At 30.0% G+C, this 23,774-nt stretch overlaps 1 protein-coding gene across 2 annotated transcripts; it reads left to right on the top strand.

Moving 5' to 3' along the window:
- The first annotated feature begins 13,578 nt into the window (after nucleotides 1-13,578).
- On the top strand, nucleotides 13,579-19,853 carry LOC114406635 (microtubule-associated protein 70-2-like). Of its 2 annotated transcripts, none has more exons than XM_028369394.1 (11): nucleotides 13,579-13,901; nucleotides 14,367-14,452; nucleotides 15,833-15,898; nucleotides 16,001-16,171; nucleotides 16,331-16,501; nucleotides 16,624-16,779; nucleotides 16,889-17,035; nucleotides 17,797-17,868; nucleotides 17,949-18,488; nucleotides 18,570-18,754; nucleotides 19,563-19,853. In XM_028369394.1, the coding sequence occupies exons 1-11, from the start codon at nucleotides 13,751-13,753 to the stop codon at nucleotides 19,579-19,581; spliced, it is 1,764 nt and encodes a 587-aa protein (XP_028225195.1). In that variant the 5' UTR covers nucleotides 13,579-13,750; the 3' UTR covers nucleotides 19,582-19,853. The 2 variants fall into 2 exon arrangements, with proteins under 2 accessions (XP_028225195.1, XP_028225196.1); XM_028369395.1 differs by lacking the exon at nucleotides 13,579-13,901 and adding an exon at nucleotides 14,731-15,069 and having other exon boundaries at nucleotides 14,365-14,452.
- Nucleotides 19,854-23,774: the final 3,921 nt, after the last annotated feature.

Here is a 23,774-nt window from a genome sequence, read left to right as displayed (position 1 = left end):
GTTTCTTTTTTTTTCTGAAATTAAATTTTTTTTTTTTTAATTTTTTCGCTTGTCATTGTGATCGAATTTCACTCGTGCAAAATTTGTTTTTTTAGATATGTTTCCAGCTTTGATTTTACGTGAATCATTTACATGTTTCAATATTTGATTTCAATTTTTAAATTATATATATATATATATATATATATATATATATATATATATATATATATATATATATATATATATATATATATATACACGCGTTAATTCCTTTTTATATATGATCCCCCTAACGTGAATGGCCAAACCTCAAATGGATTTTTTTTTGTATGAATGATTCTTATGGCCTGGACTTTCTGAGTTTGGCATTAAAGCAACATCACACCCTTGTGTCCTTTGGTTATAATAATCAACTGTGTGTGAAGATGGATATAAGAGTTGCTTTTCAAATGTTTTAATAGTCTAAACAGAATTGCAATGGTTAAAAAAAAGATTGATACGTTAAGGTGCAGTATATATGTTTAATACGTTAATGATTTTTTTCATATTAAATTGATAAACGGATTGTAGCAGGTGAACATTTCTTTCGAGGTGCAATAATACATGTTAATAATTGGAAATATTAATTTGTAAACGGTTGTGTAGCAGTGATATTATCGATACGGTTTTTGCTTTTATTTTACATATATATATATATATATATATATTTTTGGTATTTCATGTAATTGTATTGTGATGTTTATATATATTCACTACATGTAAATATATTTATACACTTTGAAGTTAGATATTTTTCATTAATCATAATACATGCTTAACTATTAGTTAAATCTTTTAGTAGTTAATTAATCAAGACTTACAGGTACATATCAGTATTTTATAGTTAATGTTTTGATTTGGTTAGTGCGTATATGCTACCTAGAATTCATATTATTAATTAATTGACATTGAAGATGTTATAGTGTTGTTTTGATATGATATTGAAAATTATTTAAGTCGATGTGTATGTACTGGGTTGTGTCTTATAAATATTGCTATGAATGTATAACATAATATATGAGTATAATTGAAGTATGCAATGAATTGTGAGTTATGAATTATGCAATTACACAACTGTAAGACCCTTTAAGGGCGATGAATTAATGCGCGATGAGTTGTGATGGGTTTCAGGTGGGAACCCGACGAGTTTAATCACTTGAGGCGCGATGAGTTAAAATAATTTTAGAAAATGATTGAGATTTTGAAAACAATTGAGTAGTTGTGTGCATTACATAGTTTATAGGTAGAGTCTGTGTGTTAAAAAAATATTTTCTAGGTTAGACCTGAATCAGGAGAGAGAGGCCCTGACAGATTCCTTAGAGTCTAGGCCTTGGGGGTAAATACACCCGATTTGAGTGTTCCTTTAAGTCTGTGCTGATCCCATATGATTGGAGCATTCTCGTAAAATAGAGTGACTCTGATTGGTCTCCCTATGATTTCACTAATTAGTGAGAGTGACCTGACTTACCCATTGTGAGGCATGTCCCGTCATGTACTCCTAGGCGCCCGACGAGATTTTTCACTAAAAAATGATACCACATTGCATGTAGGCTTGAATCTAGTGTATTTGTTGCATAACGCTTGTGTTTGACTTTCATTGAGTTAACAATTGTAATTTGATTTTATTTTTTGGAGTGTGTGAACTTGAGTGAGTGTGATTTTGTGAAGTGAGGTTGTTTATATAAATTCAGCTCTAAGTATTATATGTTTCACATGCTCTAGTGTTTTATTATATATGAATGTGATAACTCACTTCCGGTGTGTGTTTGTATTTGGGTTGATTGCCATTTCATTTCAAGTGAGCCAGCATATGATGAGTTCTATGCTGGAGATGGAGAGACTTAGCTTGTGATAGCTCTGATAAGTGTGACATCGGGGCATAGGATTTTATTTCATATATTATAATTCCGTGAATGATATAATTGTGTTATATTTTCTATTTTTTTATATATTAATTCAGAATGGACGACCTTGTTTTGAGCCTGGATAACTTTATCTTTTATTCGAACAATTTCTACTATGATTTCACTAAGTGGACGTGAACCTTTTATCCTTTTGAATTAATTTAAATTAAATGTGTTTTAAAAAAATTAATTAATTATGCATGGTTTTCTTTCCTTTTATTATTATGTGTTTAAAAACTTTTAAATAAATTCTATATGATTTTATTTCCTTTTATTATTTATTTATATTTGTGACGGTAGAGGGTGTCACAAGAAGAAGTACCTTTTTGCTTTTTGTTCCCTAGGCTATTTTCTATCTCGGAACAAAAAGATTATATCATTTTCGAGATGGGACAATGGATGGCGAAAGAGTGTGTGTGGAGATTTACATAGAGGAGGGAAATGTTCCAATATGATTTGCACATGTGGCAATTTTTGTTCTCTAGGATTGGTTTATAGGGACCAAAACAACATGGACTAGATATTTGGAAATGGAAACCAGAAACAACAAAGATATACACTACAAAATCAGCCTACACAATCATACAAGAGCATCTTCTACCACAGTGAAAATAGTCAAATCTTCAACACAATTAGGAATATGTCTATAACACCAAAAGTTAGTGTTTTCATGTGGAGATTGTTTTTCAAGAAATTGCCATCTATAATTAATCTTCTCAACCGAAACATCATACAAGAAGGTGTAGATGTATTATGCCCATGATATAGAGACTCACAAGAGACAACTGGACATGTGTTGTTTTCATGCAGATATGGAAGGAATAGTACAAGGGTGAAGGCTATTTAACAGTGTGATAACTGCGAAATTTAAGTTAATTTGATAGTCAATTTTGGTTAATAATGATTATAATTTCTTCACTTTACTATTGTTTTTAATGAAATAATAAAGAAATTAACATCTTTGTAATTTTTTATTAGCAGAAGTCAAAAGAAGAAGATTTCAAGTGCTTTAGAGAAAAATTGATGCAAAAACTGAAGAAAAAGCCTTGAAGAAGAATTGGAAGAATTAGACAGCTCGCTCAGTGCGCAATTCAGGCTTAGTGCGCACTCTCGCTTAGTGGGCAAGTTCAGGCTTAGCGTGTGGTTTTGCTCAGCGTGCAACCTAGGCTTAGCGTGAAGAAGACCCATGAAGAAGCTCAAAGGCACGCTTAGCACGAAAACCCGTGCTAAGCACGAAGTCAGCGTGAAAAGTAAGTTACCTTAGACCTATAAAAAGAGTAGGAAGCAAAAGAAAATGACACACTGAGTCTTAGAGCTATCTAAAGCCTGAGCCTATCCCTTAGGGAAAACCTTCCTTTTTTAGCCATTCCTCTCTTCCTTTATTCTAGTCATCCAACCCCTTCTTCCATCTATATTAGCCCATGAAGTATAAAGTCTCTCATGGCTATGAGGGGTTAAACCCCCTTGTTGGGAGCCTAGCAGGCCAAATTCTTGTAATGTAATTTTGTTCCATTGTCTATTTAATGCAATCTTGTTTCTATTATTCTTCTTTGTGATTTATGTTTATTATAGCATGATCATCCATATAATGTTTGGAGTGTAATGCATTGAAAAATTGTTATTTTCTAAAGAACTGGGGAAGGGTATCTAAATAAATTCATTGCTAGAAATAGATTGATATTTGTTTTGCCTAATTTTTGCATCTCTTATCTTAATGCGGTTTGTTATTTTTATCTCTGCAAAGAAATATGGGCGAAAAGGATAAATAAACTAGGTTCTTCATGCAAAAAATCAAAGATATAGTATCTTAGTAGATGTAGGTGGAAACATGGATTGCATTAGATAGAGAAAATCATTAACATTGCATTACATGTAGTTTTGGCATGCTAGGTCCCAACATTATCATATTCTGACTTCATCTTTTTGCATTTAAATTATTGTTTATTTTTCTTGTTATCGTTTTCTTTTCCTATTACTCAAATTTTCACACTTACAATTCCTTTTCTCTTCAATCTCTTCTAATTGTTCAATAATTGGGTTTGCATCACTTACAACTAAAGTCCCTGTGGATTCGACACATAGACTTCTATTTTAACTTTATTACTTGTGACAAATTGATACACTTATTCGACACTTAGACTTCTATTTTAACTTTATTACTTGTGACAAATTGATACACTTACCAACGAGTTAACACAGTGCTTCCGCAAGACCCATCTCAACACTTATGGTAGCACATACTACCCTCAACAACAATAACAAAATGAAGAGCAAGACATGTGTTATGGAGCGAAATCACATGGACCCTATGGAAGGCTAAAAACAAGTTTATTTTTTAAGGGGGAGCTTTAGAAACTCAACAGCTACAACAAGAATATCTAATGATTGCGTGGTCATGGTTTAAATTTCTGGGCAAAGCTAAACATTTGTCATACATGCAATGGTCGATTGTCCCACATACATGCTTGAAAAATTTAAGTGGCTTGTGAATTTTTGTCTTGGAAACGTGACTAAAAGACAAGCAATGATAACTTGCTTTGGTAACCATCGATTGAATGCACAAAATGGCATGACACATAATTAATGCTTGAGACCCTGAAATAGAGGTAATGGTCAATAGCTTTAGGGGGATATACATTTACTACTGGTATACAGGTTGGGTACACATAGAAATGTTAGCATTTATCTTGGTTGGTGGAACTTGGCTAGATAGCCACATGTAAATAGTTCATGTTTTCGGTTATGCAACATTTATGGATATATGGTTCATAAATGCATAATAACCGACACTATTCCAGGGCTATTCTTTTTTGGTATCTCTTGAGTATAACTTGTACCTTAGACATCTAAATTAATATATTCATGCTTTGTTTGCTGACAAAAAAAAAAAAGGAGTATACTGTAAGAATGTGATGCACAAATTTAATAATGGTTTAGGCCATCTCCGGTGCTTGTTCTTAAATGGATTCTTATTCTAAGAAGTTGTTCTTATTTTTCTTTATTTCTTATATTCAAGATTAGTGACATGAATTCTAGCTGTAGAATCTGTTCTTTTACAAGAACTTGTAAGAACCATGCTCTCAATCATGATCAACAATAAACAATAAAAATGGAGTAAGCTTATAGATTTCATCCAAAATAAATAAATAACTGGGTTCTTAACAATTTATCGTTGGGGGAAAAATACTTAAGGGTTCTTAAAATGTGATGTGATACATAGGACCTACAAAAGTGAGCTTAAGAACTCAAATGAGGTTCTATGATTCACCTGTTATTCCACCCCCCTCTCTCTCATCATTAAATGAGTCTCATATAATTGTATCATTTACACCTCTAATTTAAATTGTGTGGTTAAGTTCTTAATTTTTTTTTTTAAAAAAGTTATCAAATTTGGTCCCTCGTTGATTTTCTTTTACCTAAAATTTTCATAATCTCATTTTGATTTTTTAATACAAATTGAATCGATTAAATTGACTTCTACTCAAAATTCATCAACTAAAACATCAAATTTCACCTAAAAAAATCCCCCCTCAAACCTTAATCTCATGTCTTATGAAATTCTTCATACTTCTACTAAATTTCTTCAAAACTCATAATTTTTTTTTATTTTGGATTAAAACTATTTCATACCCAAATCCCATCATAAATCCTAAAATAATTTTAATTAAAATAATAACTTAAGAGTTTTAAGTAGAAAAAAACTCACATGACCAATTTTGTTTATTTAAAAAATAGAGAAACTTAATTCAATCTATACGAAAAATTTTGAAAACCAAAATCGCACACAATTAAAAAGATCAAAAGTACAATTAAAATTTTTTCTTCTATATATAAACTTTATTCTATGATTAACTGATTGTTGAGAAAAGTTTTACTTCATTTCCCTTTTATCCATTGTCTTGATTCCTATTTCTCTTTTACGAATACAATTGCTACAAGAAGATTTAAATTTAAAACCTTTTGCAAATTACATGAATCTTTTATCACTAGGTTGATTCTGGTGGTTGGGTTTGTCTAATTCCCTTGTAATATTAAAAAAAAAACAAATTGAATCAGACTCGTCTTGTATTAATTACTCTAAAGTCCACAAGAAGATTTTAATTAGTGTTTCATTAATTTTTTATTGATTGAAAGAAAAGAGAAATCATCAATGAAATCACATAAACGACACATGAGGTGCAAATGTGCAAAGGAATTATGGACTTTTCCTAAATTGATCCTAACTTGTTTAGACCCCAGTAGAGTAAAAGTAGATTTTGTTAGAACTCTTACCATGAATATCAAAATATATTCATTATTTTATCATTAGTCCTTGATACAAAGTAAGAATAAAATACTCTTAGACAAAATTAATTAAAGAGTATAAAACGAAATCATACTCTCATTTTCAACCATTTTTATTACAAGCAAAGGAAACAAGAACTTAAGATTCTTAATATACTCACAAAACAGATAAAGAAAATAGATGAATCTTTTAGCCTTAGTCTTTTTGAAGGCGTGTGAATCAATGAAGCATCACATACTTTTTATAGACAAGATAAGACACTTCTTCTTAAAACCCAAAATGTAATTGTTGCTTCATTATTTGGCTCTTTCATCAAAAGCCTATAATACAAAATAAAAATATGTAATAGCTACTTCAATTCTGTTTATGGGCCACATAACGGTTATATGTTAAGAGATTTGTCGTCTAGATTTACTTAATTATTTGTTTGTTTATTATGAATCATCAAACTTTTCCTTTCCCGAAAAATACACATTTCATAGTATGCTTCAACTCATGTTATGTAATCATAACTAGTTATGATCTGTGATGTTTATATTCAAATGAAGTCAATGAAGGTGAGTTGGAAGAGATTAGAATTGTCCAATGCCTAATATGACTAGAGGTGAACTTTCCTCAACCTATATTAGTCTTATACTTTACAGTTTAAAGGATATTTTGGGAAACAAATGCACTTATGCAAGACCCTATCTAGCCGTTATTAGGGCTAAGGTGAAATTTACATTTAAATTGTAATTTGTTATCGTTAGTTAATTTATTTATTTTATATTCATTAAAATTTAATATGTAAATATTTATAATATTTTATTTTAGTATATAAAAAGACAAATTCAGATTTAAATAATTTTAGTTTTAATTTTTCTAACAAAAATTAAAGTTATAAGTGCTAATAATATTTTAGAAACTATGCATGTTTTAAAAAAAGAATCTTTGGATATAATGTAATACTTTAATTAGAGTACAATTTTTTTAGTTTGCACTTTTGCAATATCTTTATTTTAAAAATGAATCAAGAGTATTATACTATTTTTTTTTTCAATTTTTAGAATTCAAATAAAAAATTGAACATAATTTCATATTTGAAAATGTATTCAAATTGACTTCCAATTAAAGATGTACATTTAAATACAAAATAGTTGATGCAAATAAAATTTTAGTTAAAAGTATGATCTTGACATCAACATTTACACCAAAATATTTAAATATAAAATAGTTGATACAAATAGAATTTTAGTTAAAAGTATGATCTTGACATCAATTATAGATTCATTCATTAAATTTAAACTCTATACTAATTTTAATAATATATTTTTGGTGAGGAAAGAGATAGGATCCAAAATAGATGTAAAATATTTATAATTTTTTTAAATAAATAATAAAATTACAATTAAATTATTTTTAATAATACTTACATCTATATTTAATATTTGTGGTCTTATTAATAAAAATAATAATAAATAATATATCATACTATAACAAAACTTATCATTTAATAGTTTAAATTAATAAAAACAATTTATCAAAAACATATAAAAAAAATTAAGGTCTTAAAAAAAGGAAGACAAGAGGTTATTGCTTCAATGACCTAGTGATTTACACGGTCCAACACTTATGTGTCATATATATTAAGTGAAAATATGAATAAAAGTTGACATGGTAAAAGTTTTAACATTTTGTTTGGTTAGTAAAGAAAGGGAAGAAGAAAATGGAATAAATAAGAAAAAGAAGAAAATGAAAATATTTCTTGGAATAAAAAAATAATAAATGGTTCCAAATTATGATCGGAAATGATTGACAAAGTGTACGAATGATTGAAAGATACAATAAAGTGATTAAGTAGTATTTATCCTAAAGAAGAGAAACATGGGCGTGTATTATCAAGCCGTACAAGTAGAGACAGGTGCATGAAGGTGTCCAAAACATGCGCGGAAACTAACCGTGTGACAGTGTCAGTGGCTGAGACAAATTTTGGATTTCATTTGATATCTTGCAATCAAAGCCAATGCAAGGGAGCAATTTGCTGCTGGTGAAGGCTTTCACCTCTTTTTTTTTTTTCTTTCCCCTTTTATATTAATTAAAATTTATTCCAAATGTCACAACAATTTTTTTGGGAGAATGGAGAATTAGATATATTTAGACTTCCGATCGGTATGCAAGAAAATATTGGAAAAAAATATATACAATGAAAGAAGAAAAAACACATTTAATTGTAGCTGCTGTGAAGAAGAGAAATTGCTATAATTTTGACTAAATTGTTATAATTTGACTATCCTTTCAAATGGAATTTAAGTTTCATAAACACTTAAAGAGTGATATCAATAATTTTTAAAGTAAATTTCGTTAAAGGTATTTTTTTTCTGGATGCATTGGGAGTATTAATTCCTTGGAATTTATTGACAATAACGTGGAAGAAGAGGGTTATTTTTCACAATTATAATCATGATCTTAGAATATAGTGTGAGCATAATTCAATTTTATAAAATTAATTTATAAGATGAGAATTGCTGTTGATATTTTAAGGATCAGACATCTCAATCATGCAAATTTACAATAATTAAATATAATTTTTTTTACAAGAAGTAAAATTGATTAAATATAAACTTATGGGTGACAAAAATATACTGAAGTCCATTTTAATTTTTTTAAAGACAAAATGAGTCATCGTTGTCCCGAACACTGAATGAATTGGTTGGAATTGGATTCAAGTTTTGTCATGACATTGGCACGTGTGTATGCACTTTATGCCTTTTTCGACTCGCATCGCATGTGCTCCCGTCCCTTCTACTGCTTCCTCATCCCTATGTACCCTACCCTAACCTCTACTTATGGCCCTAATATATATATATATATATATATATATATGCCTTCTTTCTTATTTATAATTTAAAATTATTTTCCAGTAACCAAACCCGTTGTCATGATTAAACCTACACGTGTAGGATCATTCTTTGTCCATGAAACACGTGTATGTTTTTCATGGCCATAACCTCAATGGCACGTGCCCCACGTCTTCATTCTTAATCTTAAGATATTTTATGACATTTTCACCAACAAAATAAGATATTTTATGACTGCTAACAAAAATGTTAATTTAGTTAATAAAGGTAATTTCATATTTTATACAAGCACATGGGTTCCAATTTTATCATTAATATGGATTAAATGACTATTTTAGTCTTTTACCTTCGTTTTTTTAAAGTGATTCGTTTATTTTTTTTAAAAATTATTTTGATTCTTTATTTTTTAAAAGGTTTAAAATAACAGTTATTTTTTTAAAAAATTACTTTTTGGTGTATTATCAATAAAATTTATTTTAAAAAAATAATTTTGTTGTATTATCTTATTTAAGAAATTTAAAATGATCATTTAACTATTTAAATATATTTAATTTTATCCTTTAAATAATATTTAAATAAAGGATCATTTTGAATATATTTAAATAATTAAGGGATCATTTGAATCTTTTAAATAAAATAATAAAGTGAATTTAAAAAAAATAAAGAATCATTTTGAATATATTTAAATAATTAAGGGATCATTTGAATCTTTTAAATAAAATAATGAAGTGAATTTAAAAAAAATAAAGAATTATTTTGAATAAAATAGATAAGATAAGAGATTAAAATAAATTTTTAAAAGATAAAAGAACAAATTTTAAAAAGTAAGATAAAATAACAAAATGATTATTAATTCAGGAATTAATATGAGGATTTTATCAGTAATTAGTAGGTAGTTTTATAGTTCTGTTAGATAATCTTATAATTATTTATAAAAAATAAAATAAACAAAACAAAATAAAATAACTTTCTTATAAGTTAAAATTAGTTTATAAGTTAATTTGTAAAAAAATTCTCATATTAGTTTTCTCAAAAACTAACTTCAACTTATGTATTAATTAATTTTAACTTATGAAATAAGTTTAGTTTTAATAAATATTTATAAAAAATATCCAAATACGTTTTATAAGTTTTAATTTAAAAGAAGTTTTAAAAGTTTTACTATAAGAAATCTTAAACGTGAAACCTTCTCAGGACTCAACTTTAACTAAAATCTTTATGAAAAAAAAAAGTTTTATGATGTTTACATACTATTAGTTTAGTTCAGGAAGTTTTATTTTAAACCAATAGCTTTTTTTATTTATTAAAATGCGTTTTTAATTAATTAAAATTAAAAAATAATAATAAAATGGTTCTAAATGTAAAATAAAAATAAAATAAAATAAATCAATCACATTGTGCAAGAGCACAGCGTGATTGGAAAATTTTCTTAACTACACCCCTCTTTGCACCAGTAAAGATTATATGTATCTTCTATTGGAATGATCCATTGGCGTGCTCAAGTGGTTCTGTGCAATAGTTGTGATGGTTTGTTTATGTAGTCTTGGAGGTGCTGTGATTAATACAGGCTTTGAATGTTGTTAATGATCAAACATATTTTTTTATAGCTAAGATTAATTATTAGCAAAATTAATAGATAATAGGCATAAATAAAAAAATTACACATAAAAACATGCTTATTAATTAATAATTTATACCAGTAATGTCTCTATGATTGAATGTTGTCCACGTTACAGGAATTTATACATGTTAGTGTATTTTTTTTAACTGTCGACCAATTATAATACATAGTATAGTATATGTGACTTAAGGTAGTTAGGAATTTTATGTTAAGATGTGACATTTTGTGACTGATTAATCCCGTAAAAAATTTCGTTTTTACCAATTAAATCCATATTTTCAAATTGCTTAATTTGTATGTGCAGATCATTTAAGATGCTTTGCATTATCATAATATTATTTAATATATTAAACTTGTCAAAATCATTAAATAACAGTAAATGTAAACTCATTCAGAAAAAAATAGTAAATGCAAAATACGTAAAGAGTTCTAACCAATTAATTAAGAGAAAGTCATATTGTCCATCTAATATATCAACAAATTACAATATATTGTCCACAATTTTCCAGTGACTTTTGTGACAAATAAAATTAATCAAGCTTATACTTATGTTTAATAGTCTTGAATTTTGGTTTAGGTTAAACCACTAATATATTTTTTAAATATAAATTAATCCTTCTTGAATGATTTCCTAAAATTGTTTTCATGTGATTGCCTTAATTTGATTGTAGCATGGATCTTATCGCCCTAAATTATAATATAAAAACAATTAACTACACTCTTGGCAAAAAAATATGCAAAATAACTAATTATTAAAATATCCTTACATTTTTCATTAAGAAAAACATTTCAACGATATTTAATTTGAGCATGTTTATTAATTTCAAACAATGCTCATAAACTAATCACACAAATATTTAATTTGCAATCTATCCTTTCAATAACAATACCACTTTTACTTATGAAGATAAATATAAAGAAGGTAAAGCATAAAGAAGACTTTATGAATCATTATGCAGTATGCTCTTAACTGAGATGATAGATTTATGATAACTGCATAAAAAAATATTTATGATAATAAATCATAAAATGAAACTTTTATTTTTTTTTTATCTATAGAAATCAAAGATAATATCAAGAGTTTATAATAATTCATGCTTAATCTATTAAGTTAGATTTTATTGACACAACCTTCTATTTTAATACTACCTAAGAAAGTTATTGAGTTCAAAAAGAATTATTTAAAAGAGTAACATAGTTAAAGTAAAAGAAGAATAATGTCATAAATCACGAATGAAATAGATTCTAAAACTATCACACGACTCATAAATCTAAAATAAAAGCATTACAATATATGAAGATATAAAAAATAATGCTAGGGATACTCTTTTTATAATATTTTCTTTGTAATTAATTAAAATTTATTGAAAATTATAAAACATGTGTGTCTTGTGTGCTGCATCATTATGTTTTTTTTTTATTAAAGACATAAATATTTTTATAATAAGAAAAATATTTGAAGAGAAAATAAATTTTAAAAACTAAATTAATCTCCTTTTTAATTTTTTAATTACAAATATTTAACTAAATTGTATACCAAATATTATGATTTGTATTAAGATTTTTTTTACAAATAATTTTATTAAAAATATATTAATTTACAAGAAAAAGTATTATTGAACTATAAAGTAACATAATTATTTAATAGGAGGATCAATTAGTTGTAAAAGCCATTATTGTAGGCTTTAGTTCTCCTTCACCAAGCTTCATAAAAAAAAGAAAAGATAACGACGTAAGATTAGTCTCAAGATCAACAAGAAACTTATAAGCAAGGTTAATTAAGCTTTTAATTCATGAACCTTTTTGAGTTTTTAGTTTTAGTCTCTGAATAAATTTTTTACCGATCTTAGTTATGATATTTTTGTATGTTTATATTTTTAATTCTTGTTATCAAGTATTGTCCGTTAAGTGATTTTGTGGTTTTAATTTTATTAATATTTTATCAAATTTAACAGCAACTCATTTTTTAGCGGTTCAAAACCCTAAAAATATAACACTAAGGTCAAGAAGGATCCTTGTCGTCCGAGGGTTTAATTTGGGAATGAGGGTGGTAGAAAAAAGGGAGAGGTGTTGACAGCGAAAGCCTAACAACAACCAAAGGGTGGGTAGTGATGGTTGTGAAGGAAGGAAGAATTTCATGGGAAAAACTTTATGATAATATTATATACTTTGATGAATTTAAGGGTTAAAATACTTCATCTTAAAATTCATCCAATTCTTTTTTTTTTATTGAAAAAATTCGTCAAATTCTAAAAGGTATAACTCCTTTTTTTTTTTGTTAGATGTCTTTTAAATGATAGAATTGAAGCAGATTAATCTTCAACTCTTTTAAAAAAAACAAGAAAAAGGAAATAGGAAAAAGAATAAAGAAATAACAAAATTATTACATCTGCTATTTCATATGTACATTTTAGAGAAAAATGTAATCAATAATTTTATTTATTAATACAATCTTAAAATTTTAAATACAATCTCTATTATTACTTTAACCAAATAAAAATTAACAACTAATAATTTTAAAGTTTTAACAATTTGATTACCTAATAGATATAACTATAATAACAATATGAGAAATGATCTGAATTTGATATTCACATAATACACTATTATTAGAAGGGGTATAGTGAAGTTAAAAGATAAAAACTTATAAAAATAACTCAAAATTCCATCCAAAACTCAGATAAACTAATTGTAATGGTTTAAAAAATTTAATTGGACTTAAAACAAAAGCAATTTAACTGATTTTTTTGTTATATAACAAAAAAGTGCAGACCAAAAGATACCAATAGTTTTGGACCTTTTTGGATGATGAATTGATTAGGACCGTCCCTTCCCTAATTAAAATCCTTGACTTATTTCTCTTCCAAACATTGCCCACTCTTTAATATCACTGTCACTACACACACAACACCACAACAAACTAACACAGTAACACAACACACACTTACATTACAACAATACAAACGCACCTTTCTCCTTTCTCTCTCTCTCTCTCGTTGGCTTTTGATTTTGAAATTGTGGTCAGGGTTCATCTTGTTCTTGTTTGTTATATGAGATTGAAGCAAGCATTAGCATATCTGTGATGGCGAGCAGCCACATTGGGAATGCCGGAGACGCCGACGCGAAGGCCTTGAAGGGTCGCCCCAAGAAGCCCTCCGACGACTTCATCTCCCTCTTCCACGGCTCCGATCCGGTCCGCGTCGAGCTCACGCGCCTCCAGAACGAACTCCGAGGCATGCACCCATTTCAAATTCATTTTCACTACATCACTAACTTCTCAATTTTGTTATATTGTAAAAGATTGTGTTATATTGTAATTCATAAAAACCGAGAATAAATTAATCGCTTCTTCTCAGTTTCTCTATCGGGAGCTTGCTAAAGTTAAGCTTTTTAAAATGTTAATTGAGAAATGAACTTGCTTTATATATATATATGGCAATATGTTTATTTGTTTACTTTGTGTTTAGTAAATAATCTTTAATTTATGGTGGTTTATTTTGATTGTTATTTATTAATTATTAATTACCAACGGAGTGTCTAGAGGAAGTTCGAATCCCCACTGGAAGAGGTGTCCACATTTAGTGTTCAATGGTGACTCGAACAGGATTGCCCCCGAAGGAGGAGACTTGTGAGAAACCAATTTTTTTATTTACTAATTATTTCCTTTTGTTTTTAACACTTGATTGGCTGGTTTGCAGAGAAAGACAGAGAGCTTGGGGATGCACTTGCGGAAATTAAGTCATTGAGGAATTCAGAGCGTCTTAAGGAAAGGGGGGTTGAAGAGGTATCTAAATCTTTCTTCGTCAAATTCTCTAAATGCGTTAATTTGTTAATATGCTTTGTATTTTTTTAAGAAAAGAAAATTGTATTTTTTGTGAGATAGAATAGTGCCTATCTCGTTGAACCATCAAATTAGGCATTTCTGGTTTTCTTGATTAAGTGCAGACTGAATTGTACATTAGAAGATGATATGTCCTTTGAGTTATTTGTTTGTTTTCCTACAGTGAATTTAATTTCTATTTGGCTAGTGAATTTGCTTTGAACATTTTTTTGGGGTTATAGAAGCAGCAATAAATTTCATTGCTGGCGAAGTACCCAAGAATGTACCGAATTTCTCAACAGCAACAACAATATATCCAGCAGCTAGGGGTGACAACAAATGGAGATTGGGAATGGCAGTTCCAGTGGAGGAGATTATTTTTGGAGGGTGATATAGACATAGCTGCAAAATTTATGGAGGACATAGAGGGTCTGACAGTACAAGTTCAGCAACAAGACATTTGGATTTGGGAGGGGGATCCAAGTGGGAGCTACACAGTGGGGAATGCTTACATGTTTCTCTGACCTGGTGTATATGGTACCATAGGAACAGGATAGTCTTCTCAAATGAAAGCTTCAACGGTAAAAAATTGATGGATGATGCATTATTTTTCTGCTGGACATGGCTTAAAAATATGGAGGAAGGATTTGACATTCCTTTCCACTCTTGGTCCAGCAACATCAGGGCTGAGTTCTGTGTTCAGGGGGGGATTAGATTATATATTTTTGTGGTTGGGATCCTAGTTTAGATACAGATCTATGGCTGCCTAATACCTGCACTAAAGCTTGTATTAGGACACCATAGCTCCGCACATCATGACTCTAGAATGTATATACAACTGTACCACTTGTATTGATTTTATTATTATATATAATATATACATATTTTTGCTGATAAAAAAAAATCTCCAAAAACTGAGATGATATATGAGGAAACTGTATTATTAGTTGTGTGACAATTTTGTATTATTTGTTTGTCCTTGACTGTTTTGTTACAAGGTCCTGACATTGATATTTGCTTTAATATTTTTCTAGTTGTATTTTTCTTCACAAGGAACCTTGGTATTATGTGGAATGAACTAGTATTCCATTGAAGCAATGAGCTGCCACATTCTGTTTTCCTTGTTATCTTTGACAAAGCAAAACAATGCTCTACCGTAAACATTCACTTCAGAATATTGTCATCTCTCTAGAACTTCATGCTTTTAGTAATTCTTTGAATTGAAGTATAAATGTTGAGAGGTTTTTGCTATGTGAATTCTGTGTGTAATGAAGATTTTGGTAGTTAAAAATTTCAAATTTCAATATTGTGACACCTGTGTTTTCATTTGTTTAATCATCTCAGCTAACAGATGAGCTGATCAAGGTGGATGAAAAGCTAAAAGCAGCTGAAGCTCTTCTGGAAAGCAAGGTAGTACTAGCAGTTACACTAGATATTTCCTCATTGAATTTTTTCTTCGCTTCTCACAATAACCGTTATTCCAGTGCCACTTATTACTTATATGTTTGACAGAACCTTGAAATAAAAAAAATCAATGAGGAGAAAAGGGCAGCACTGGCTGCACAATTTGCTGCAGAAGCCACACTTCGAAGGGTTCATGCTGCACAGAAAGACGATGAAATGCCTCCTATTGAAGCTATTATTGCACCCCTGGAGGCAGAACTCAAGCTTGCTAGGATGGAGGTACATTTTGATGGCTATGTCATGCATTGAATTGGCTTTTAGCTGGGACCGGATGGTAGTTTATTCAGTTATTCAATGTCCCATGGATGCCTCATTCCATGATCAGAATTAAGACCAAAGGGGTCTATATTATTTATCCTTGCTGCTATATTTGTTTAGGTGGCAAAGCTGCAGGATGACAACAGAGCACTGGATCGGCTAACCAAATCGAAGGAGGCTGCTCTTCTTGAGGCTGAGAGAACTGTTCAGATTGCTTTGGCAAAAGCATCCTTGGTTGATGATCTGCAAAACAAAAATCAAGAGTTAATGAAACAGATTGAAATATGCCAGGTTTGTGATTCTTTTTTTAGAATAAAATTATTTGTGCTTATACTTGCTAGTAAGGCACATATTTTACATACTCAATTTGTGGAATGCAAAATTTAATGAAGCATGTTACACTCTTATGTTAGGAGGAGAACAAAATCTTGGACAAAATCCTTCGGCAAAAGGTTGCTGAAGTTGAAAAACTAACTCAAACTGTTCGTGAGCTTGAAGAGGCTGTCTTGGCTGGTGGGGCTGCTGCTAATGCTGTCCGTGATTACCAGCGTAAAGTGCAAGAGATGAATGTAAATATTAACATTCTTTGGATAATCATCATATATACTGGTTGTTGTTTTGAGTCTGTTGCAGATGCTCTTGGCTGCTTATAAGTTCTAACGATCAAAGTTGACATAGGAGGAAAGGAAAATTTTGGAGCGGGAAGTAGCTCGTGCCAAAGTTACTGCAAACAGGGTTGCGACTGTAGTTGCAAATGAGTGGAAAGATGCTAATGATAAAGTGATGCCAGTGAAGCAGTGGCTAGAAGAAAGAAAATTTTTTCAGGCATGTGAACAGCTCAGAAATTGCTTTTGCTTTGTCTTTTGCAAGTTACTTGGATGTTTCTTGCAGCAGATGTTCACAAAATACTCCTGTTGATTGATGTTTTCAGAGTGTCATACATACGATATGCCATTTACTCATTTTTCCTGTTCTAGTCTTTGACACTAGTCTTCTTGGTTACATTATGATCAAATGTTTATATATCTAATGCCAAGGTTAGAGGACCACTGACTGGTAGAGAGAGGGTAAGAAAGAAATAAAATTGATGATCAACAAAGTAGCTATGGCAATTTGTATTTCTCTTGTTGCCTCCTCTTGACATGCTGACGAGGCAGGTGTTTCTAGCTCAGGTTTTGGAGCCAACACAGATATTATATAGCTTTTTACCCTTTGACTTCCCAATATATTCTTGTCATTGATTGATGTAACAAAAAATAATAACTAACATTTACTGATAAAAAAAATGATAAAGTGCTTCCCTGATTTGAAACCAGTAGTCAGTCATAAGTGGAAAAACTGTAAGAGAATCTAAGAAATGTTTTTAATATTATTTGCAAGAATTTGAATGCTAGAATGATGTGATTTGATAGCACATAAATTAGATGGAGCTGTTGAGATTTTACTGAAAACTTGAGTTAATTGTTAGATTTCAGCTTAAAACCAATTGACATTAAGTGAAGTTACCGAACAGATATATAAGTTGCACCTTGAGAATTGAGGCAGGCGATGTGGGTCTTCCAAACATTAATTCCATTATTTTGTAGGGTGAAATGCAACAATTACGTGATAAATTGGCTATAGCTGAGCGCACTGCAAAGGCAGAGGCACAAATGAAGGTATATAATATGTTTATTTGACTCCAAACACTCAATTCCTGTTGAAAAGCTTCTACTAAAATGTTTAATTGATATGACAGGAAAAATATCAATTGCGCTTCAAAGTTTTGGAAGAAAGGGTTAAGACATCTAATGGTAATTCCAAATTCACTGTATCAGATGGAAGAAACATTGGCACTGGGCCTTCACGGCGACAATCTTTTGGTGAAGCTGAGAGTCTCTCTGCCTCTTCTTCCAATGGATATCAATCGAGGAAAAACTCAATTTCAAGATCAGGGTCTCTAAGATCAAACAGTGCTAATGTGCTACTAAAACATGCCAAACTTTCATCGAGATCATTCGATGGTGGTAGTAGAAACCTGGAGAGAGAGAGGCCAACTTCAGATGCAAATGGGCTAGATAACATGCCAACAAACTACAATAATCAGACCATCACCAGGGAAACAATTACTACACATGAGGAGAGTGCAAATGGTACTCCAGTCGAAAAATCTAAATCAGAAAATGAAGACTATGTTTCAGGAATGCTGTATGACATGTTGCAAAAAGAGGTTATATCTCTGAGGAAGGCTTGTCATGAAAAAGACCAGACTCTTAAAGACAAGGATGATGCAATAGAGGTATCATCTCATTTCTTAAATAAGATTACTGATTCCACATTTTCCCTCTTCTAATTCATTTTGTTGTTTTAATGTTGGAAGATGTTGGCAAAGAAGGTTGATACATTGAGCAAGGCTATGGAAGTTGAGGCCAGAAAAATGCGTAGGGAAGTTGCTTCTATGGAAAAGGAGGTTGCCGCAATGCGGATTAGCAAGGAACATGATCATAGGGCATGGCAAGCAAGTGCTCCTAGGGGGGCTGTAAATTCCCAGTCAATTTCTTCCAGGTCAATTTTCTATCTTTTTGTTTTCTTTGTTGTGATATTGTGTTTTTTATTCTTGATAGTTAACTATAAAAATATATTTTTTTTTTTACTCGAGCATGGTTATCACTGTCAAAATCTAGGATTTGGCTCCTCCAGATTGATGTGTTAGGTACAGAGTGGATCAGCATTCATCATTGATGAAAAACTCAACTGTTTAAATATTTAGACAAGTACGAGCAACTTGATAGTTATCTATGAATTTGTGTAAACTTGTTGAATTTCTCATCAATGATTGCCCAAATATAGGTGCACCCTGCACTTTAAAGGATATTATATAAATATATGATGTCAATATGAACTTCAACGTTTAAAATTGAAATGCAGTGTTTATCGTAATTCATAACTGAAGCTAAGCTGGTCCCATTGCCTTTTCTATTTGCCTTAGAACTGCTACCTATTGTGCAATTCTTCTCATACTTGAGTAACTACCCTGCCTGATCTGATTCCAGATACTTTACAATGCATTAGGATTTAGGATAACTGAAACAGTTTGATCCTGAAGATGAAGGGGATTACTGTAATTTAAAAATGGAGTGCATGGCCAGGGAATCGAACTGAAATAGTTTTGCTAATTGTAATTTAAAATTTAAAAATGGAGTGCACTGCCAGCAAAACTATTTATAAAGTCTGGTATCTTAAAAACATTGTTTTGCTTTAAGCATTCGGTTTTACTGTATGCATTTGATCAAGGGATGCTCTTTTATGTTGCGGTGTAATGAGATGCCATCATTTTTGCTGATATTCACCGCATTTTTCATTGGATTTTCAGGAGTGCACGTAACTTTTAGCCAAAACTCACTGGCTGTGCCTGTGATCCTGTGTAACTTTTCTAAGGAATTCTCTCCCCTTGTGCTGAACAGAGTTGTTGATTTATCATTTTTTTTATTCTCTTCCCTATCTCCTGTATTCAAGCTGTCTCGACCAGGGGTAAGGTGTAAAGAAGGGACCTTGTGTTCTTGTAGGGCATCCATGTCTTGTATATTCTTTTTTTGTAATAGTAAATATTTTTTATTTTTAAAAAAACATACGGATTAAATAATCCGTATGATTTATATCAAAATTAATTGTTACAAAATTTATTATTTAAATTTACATGCGCATTAAATATACATAAGAAATTTTAATGTTATGTATAGTAACACTATTTATTTTACAACGTAATTGGCTCATTAGCTCAGTTGGTTAGAGCGTTGAGCTAATGATCTGATAGTCATAGGTTTGAGTCTAAGCAATACATCTTCTGCAATTTGTAGAAAATAAAAAAATTTAATATATATTTAATATTAGAAAATTTAATATAAATTTATATGTGCATTAAATATACATAAAAAAATTTAATGTTATGTATAGAAACATTATTTATTTTATAACGTAATTGATTCAGTTGGTTAGAGCGTTGAACTAATAAAAGTCACAGGTTAGAGTCTTGCTTAAGAGGGAAAAATTCTTATGGAAGAAGTTCTTCTAAGATTGTGTAAGGGACAAAATTGAAAAGATGATAAAATGCTGGGTGCACCTAGCAATGCCCCAAAAGTTATTTCAAAATGCTGTGTCAACCTTTGGGCTGCACCTAATCTGGAAACTGGATTGGTTTTTCCTTTATTTTCACCAAATTCTTGGGAAAAATATATTGATGCCGCCCTTCACGTTTGGGTTTTAAATGTAAATTCTTTTTTTTTTTTATTATTCGTGGGAATAAAAAACAATGTAAAGAGATTTATAATAGTTTATGTATCATGTTCAATAAAGTGAACAAGACCGGAGACCTAGACCCCCTTGACAATACAAATTCTTATTTTTGGTAACGAAATCTAACAAAAACAAATATGCCATTTTGTACTTATATAAGTGACAAGGGTCTGCTCTTGGCCTGAGTCAGAAGTCTTTAGTGATCAAGCATTGTGTTCACGCTAGAGTGTCCCCTCTCTTGCTAGTAATATAACAATATCATATTGTAAAAAAGAAATACACAAAAGCAAAAATTAAGACTTTACACAAATAATGATGGGTGATACTATAATATTGCGTTTGTCTTATACAAAGTAAAAAGTTAATATTAGAAAATCTTAATCTTATAAATACTCGCAGACAAATTAAAATTAATCTATTAGTAGTGGATGCAATACACAGACTTTTTTTGTTTGTTTTTTTTTTAATTTCAAATAAACCTTATTTATAGAAGTTAATATTTAGAGATTAAATAATTGACTTAATTTAAATTCGAATATCTAATTTTATTTTCAATTTCAAATGTCACAGAAACACAATATATGATAATAAAATTTAGCCAGTTAATTTCATTAATATGTAAAACTGTAAGAGTGACAAAAAGAAGGAAAGGTGTACTCAATCCTAGCCTTTATTCGAATTAACTACAAGGAAAGAAAGGGTATATACTATATAATGATTTTTCTTCTCAATTATCCTTCGTTTTGGAGAGTTTTTCTTCTTTCTCTCAAGAGGTGGTTTTCAATTTTTATCCTGTTTTTCTAGCTATGTAGAGAGAGAGACTCATTCAAATTCACCATTGCAAAACCATCATTATGATCATCGTTCACCAAATCTATCACTTCTCTGGAATCCGATTGAATCTCCACTTTGAAGAGACCTGGCTCCATGGCTAGTTGAATGCCCATAAAACATGACCCATAATTCAGGATTATTCTTCCTACACCCAAAAACTTTATTCTATACCCAATATATTTTAAAAATATTTAATTTTACCATTTTTTATTTCTTCCATAAGATCAATCCGTAATCTGTATAGGACATATAAATCCAAGTTGTACGCAGCCTGCATATGCAAAGAGACTGTTTCCGGATTCGAACCCATGACCAACAAGTCACCAAGGCACAACTTTACCGCTGCACGAGGGCTCGCCCTGTCACCTATTTAACATCTAATGAGAAAAAAAAGATAAGAAAATATAATACAGAGCAAATAACAAAGATACTCCTTCGGTTATACTCTTATTACTTACACGCCCCCTCCTTTTTTTTATCCTACAAAAATCTCCTAACTTCTAGCTAAGGTATCATATGTCGGGCACATGTCTTTTTAATGATTTTTTTTTTTTTTTTTTTGTGTAAAATACCCTGTCTTCTTTGTGGGCACCCATTATAAGCATCTGAAAAAAAAAATACCGCAAGAACAAGAACAAGTTCAAATCAATTTTTCCAATTTCAAATTCCAAACAATCCAAATAAACACTAATACTCTAATAGCATTAAATCCAAAATCAAATTCAGAACCAATACAATTCATCTTCCTAGTGACTCTAAATAAATTTTTTAAATTCACAAGTTCCTCACCAACATCGAAATAATAGATCCCATTCCCATTTTTTTTTTCTTTTCAAATTCACCAATTCCTTACTCACATTAAACCGATTCATTTCAGCATCTCAATTACACAATGATTCAAAGGAGGAATAAATTAGCAAGCAACAAAAACATATAGAACCAACCAGCGTAATTTCAACAGCATATTTTGATTTTAATATCGAAACACGAGGAATTGAAGAGGCATAGCAAAACCCAACATTAAGGAAACTAAGTCATATTCAACAGCTTCCATGAAACCTCCCAAACCCACTCCCTCTCTTATCTCAAATACGAAACCCTCCCAAACCTTCACTGTTGACATCGCACAGTTCTCCACCGCCCCTGCGCACGGCGGCTATAGAAGCGGAGGACGCGCATGGCGGTGAACCAGAAAACACTCCTCACTAACCCTAGCTGTGTTAGTAAGAGAGGGGTGCCGCGGAAATGTCTGAAAAAGAAGAAGAATGTATGTGTAATTTAAGTAAACATCGTGGAGAGATAATTGTAATTAGGTCAATGATAAATGATACAGCATGAACATGAGTTGACCCACAAGCCCTAAAAGCTTACTTAAAAGATGTATATTGAATTCAAGTTGTTAAAATATAAAGTATATTAAAAGAAAATAAAAAATAATATAATATTACAAAATATATGGATTAGAGATGATTTATACTAATATAGTCAAATAAAAATATGTAAATTGTTTGAAAAATGTCTTTACAAAATATTCTTTTATTTGAAAGTATTAATCTGGTTGCATTATCATTTTAATTTGATTTTTTTTTTTTTTTGAAAATTGTTCACATATGAACTTTCTAAACACTTTATGACATTTCATCCTGTCATTCATAATGCCATACAAATGATATAGATAATAATAATAATAATTATTATTATTACTTAAACAAGCTGGTTTGTCAAGTTTAATAAATTTTTTTTTATAATTGGACTTTAACCTTTTTATTTAAAAAAACTTTTTAAAAAGTTTGAGCTTGATCTTTATTGTAAACAAGTCAAGCCGAGTCTAACTTTAAATAGAACGAGACAAAGACCTTGACAAACGACTCGATTCATTTCCCGATCATGAAAGAATATTTCATGTAACATTAGAAATACAAATTTAAAATTTGTCAACATAACCTCATCTCCCATCTAATTTTTTGGGTCCAATAAAAAACTATCCTAATAAGAGAAAGTCGCAATCTACCATTTTTTGAACTTAAGTTGTGAATTATGACACATCGTTATTAATAAATGAGAGGGGGTGAGATTGTAAAGTTGACAAATGATAGTGTTAAATATATTTTTGATTTTTATTATAAATTAATATCTTTTTTAATTTTAGTTTTTTAATTTTTTTTAATTCTTATAAGTTTATGTCACATTTTATGAATCCAAATTAAAAAAATATAAATTTATAAAATTTTAAAATGAAAAAATATTTTACAACAATTAAAATTAAAAATTGTAAGTTTTCGGGAATTGAAATGAATAATTCTTTAGATCAATCATTTCATGTAAATAGTGAAAAACTATTACATCGAACGGTCACAAAGAATGCACCACCAGTGATCCATTTTCTCCCGGACCACACCATATACAAACCCATCGAAACTGCGATTATTTATTTAGTTATGTTTTTTTTATTGTTTCC

This window comes from Glycine soja, chromosome 3, assembly GCF_004193775.1.
Source record: "Glycine soja cultivar W05 chromosome 3, ASM419377v2, whole genome shotgun sequence".
Taxonomy (NCBI): Eukaryota; Viridiplantae; Streptophyta; class Magnoliopsida; order Fabales; family Fabaceae; genus Glycine; species Glycine soja.
The sequence above is the reverse complement of the archived record's forward strand: the minus strand, read 5'-3'. Positions and strand labels throughout refer to the sequence as shown.

Bases quoted from the DNA above. Each gene is read 5' to 3' on its own strand.
- LOC114406635 (XM_028369394.1), top strand. From the start codon at position 13,751: ATGGCGAGCAGCCACATTGGGAATGCCGGAGACGCCGACGCGAAGGCC. The intron at 16,502-16,623 runs GTTTGTGATTCT...CTCTTATGTTAG, and splicing joins AACAGATTGAAATATGCCAG to GAGGAGAACAAAATCTTGGA. The intron at 17,036-17,796 runs GCATGTGAACAG...ATTATTTTGTAG, and splicing joins AAGAAAGAAAATTTTTTCAG to GGTGAAATGCAACAATTACG.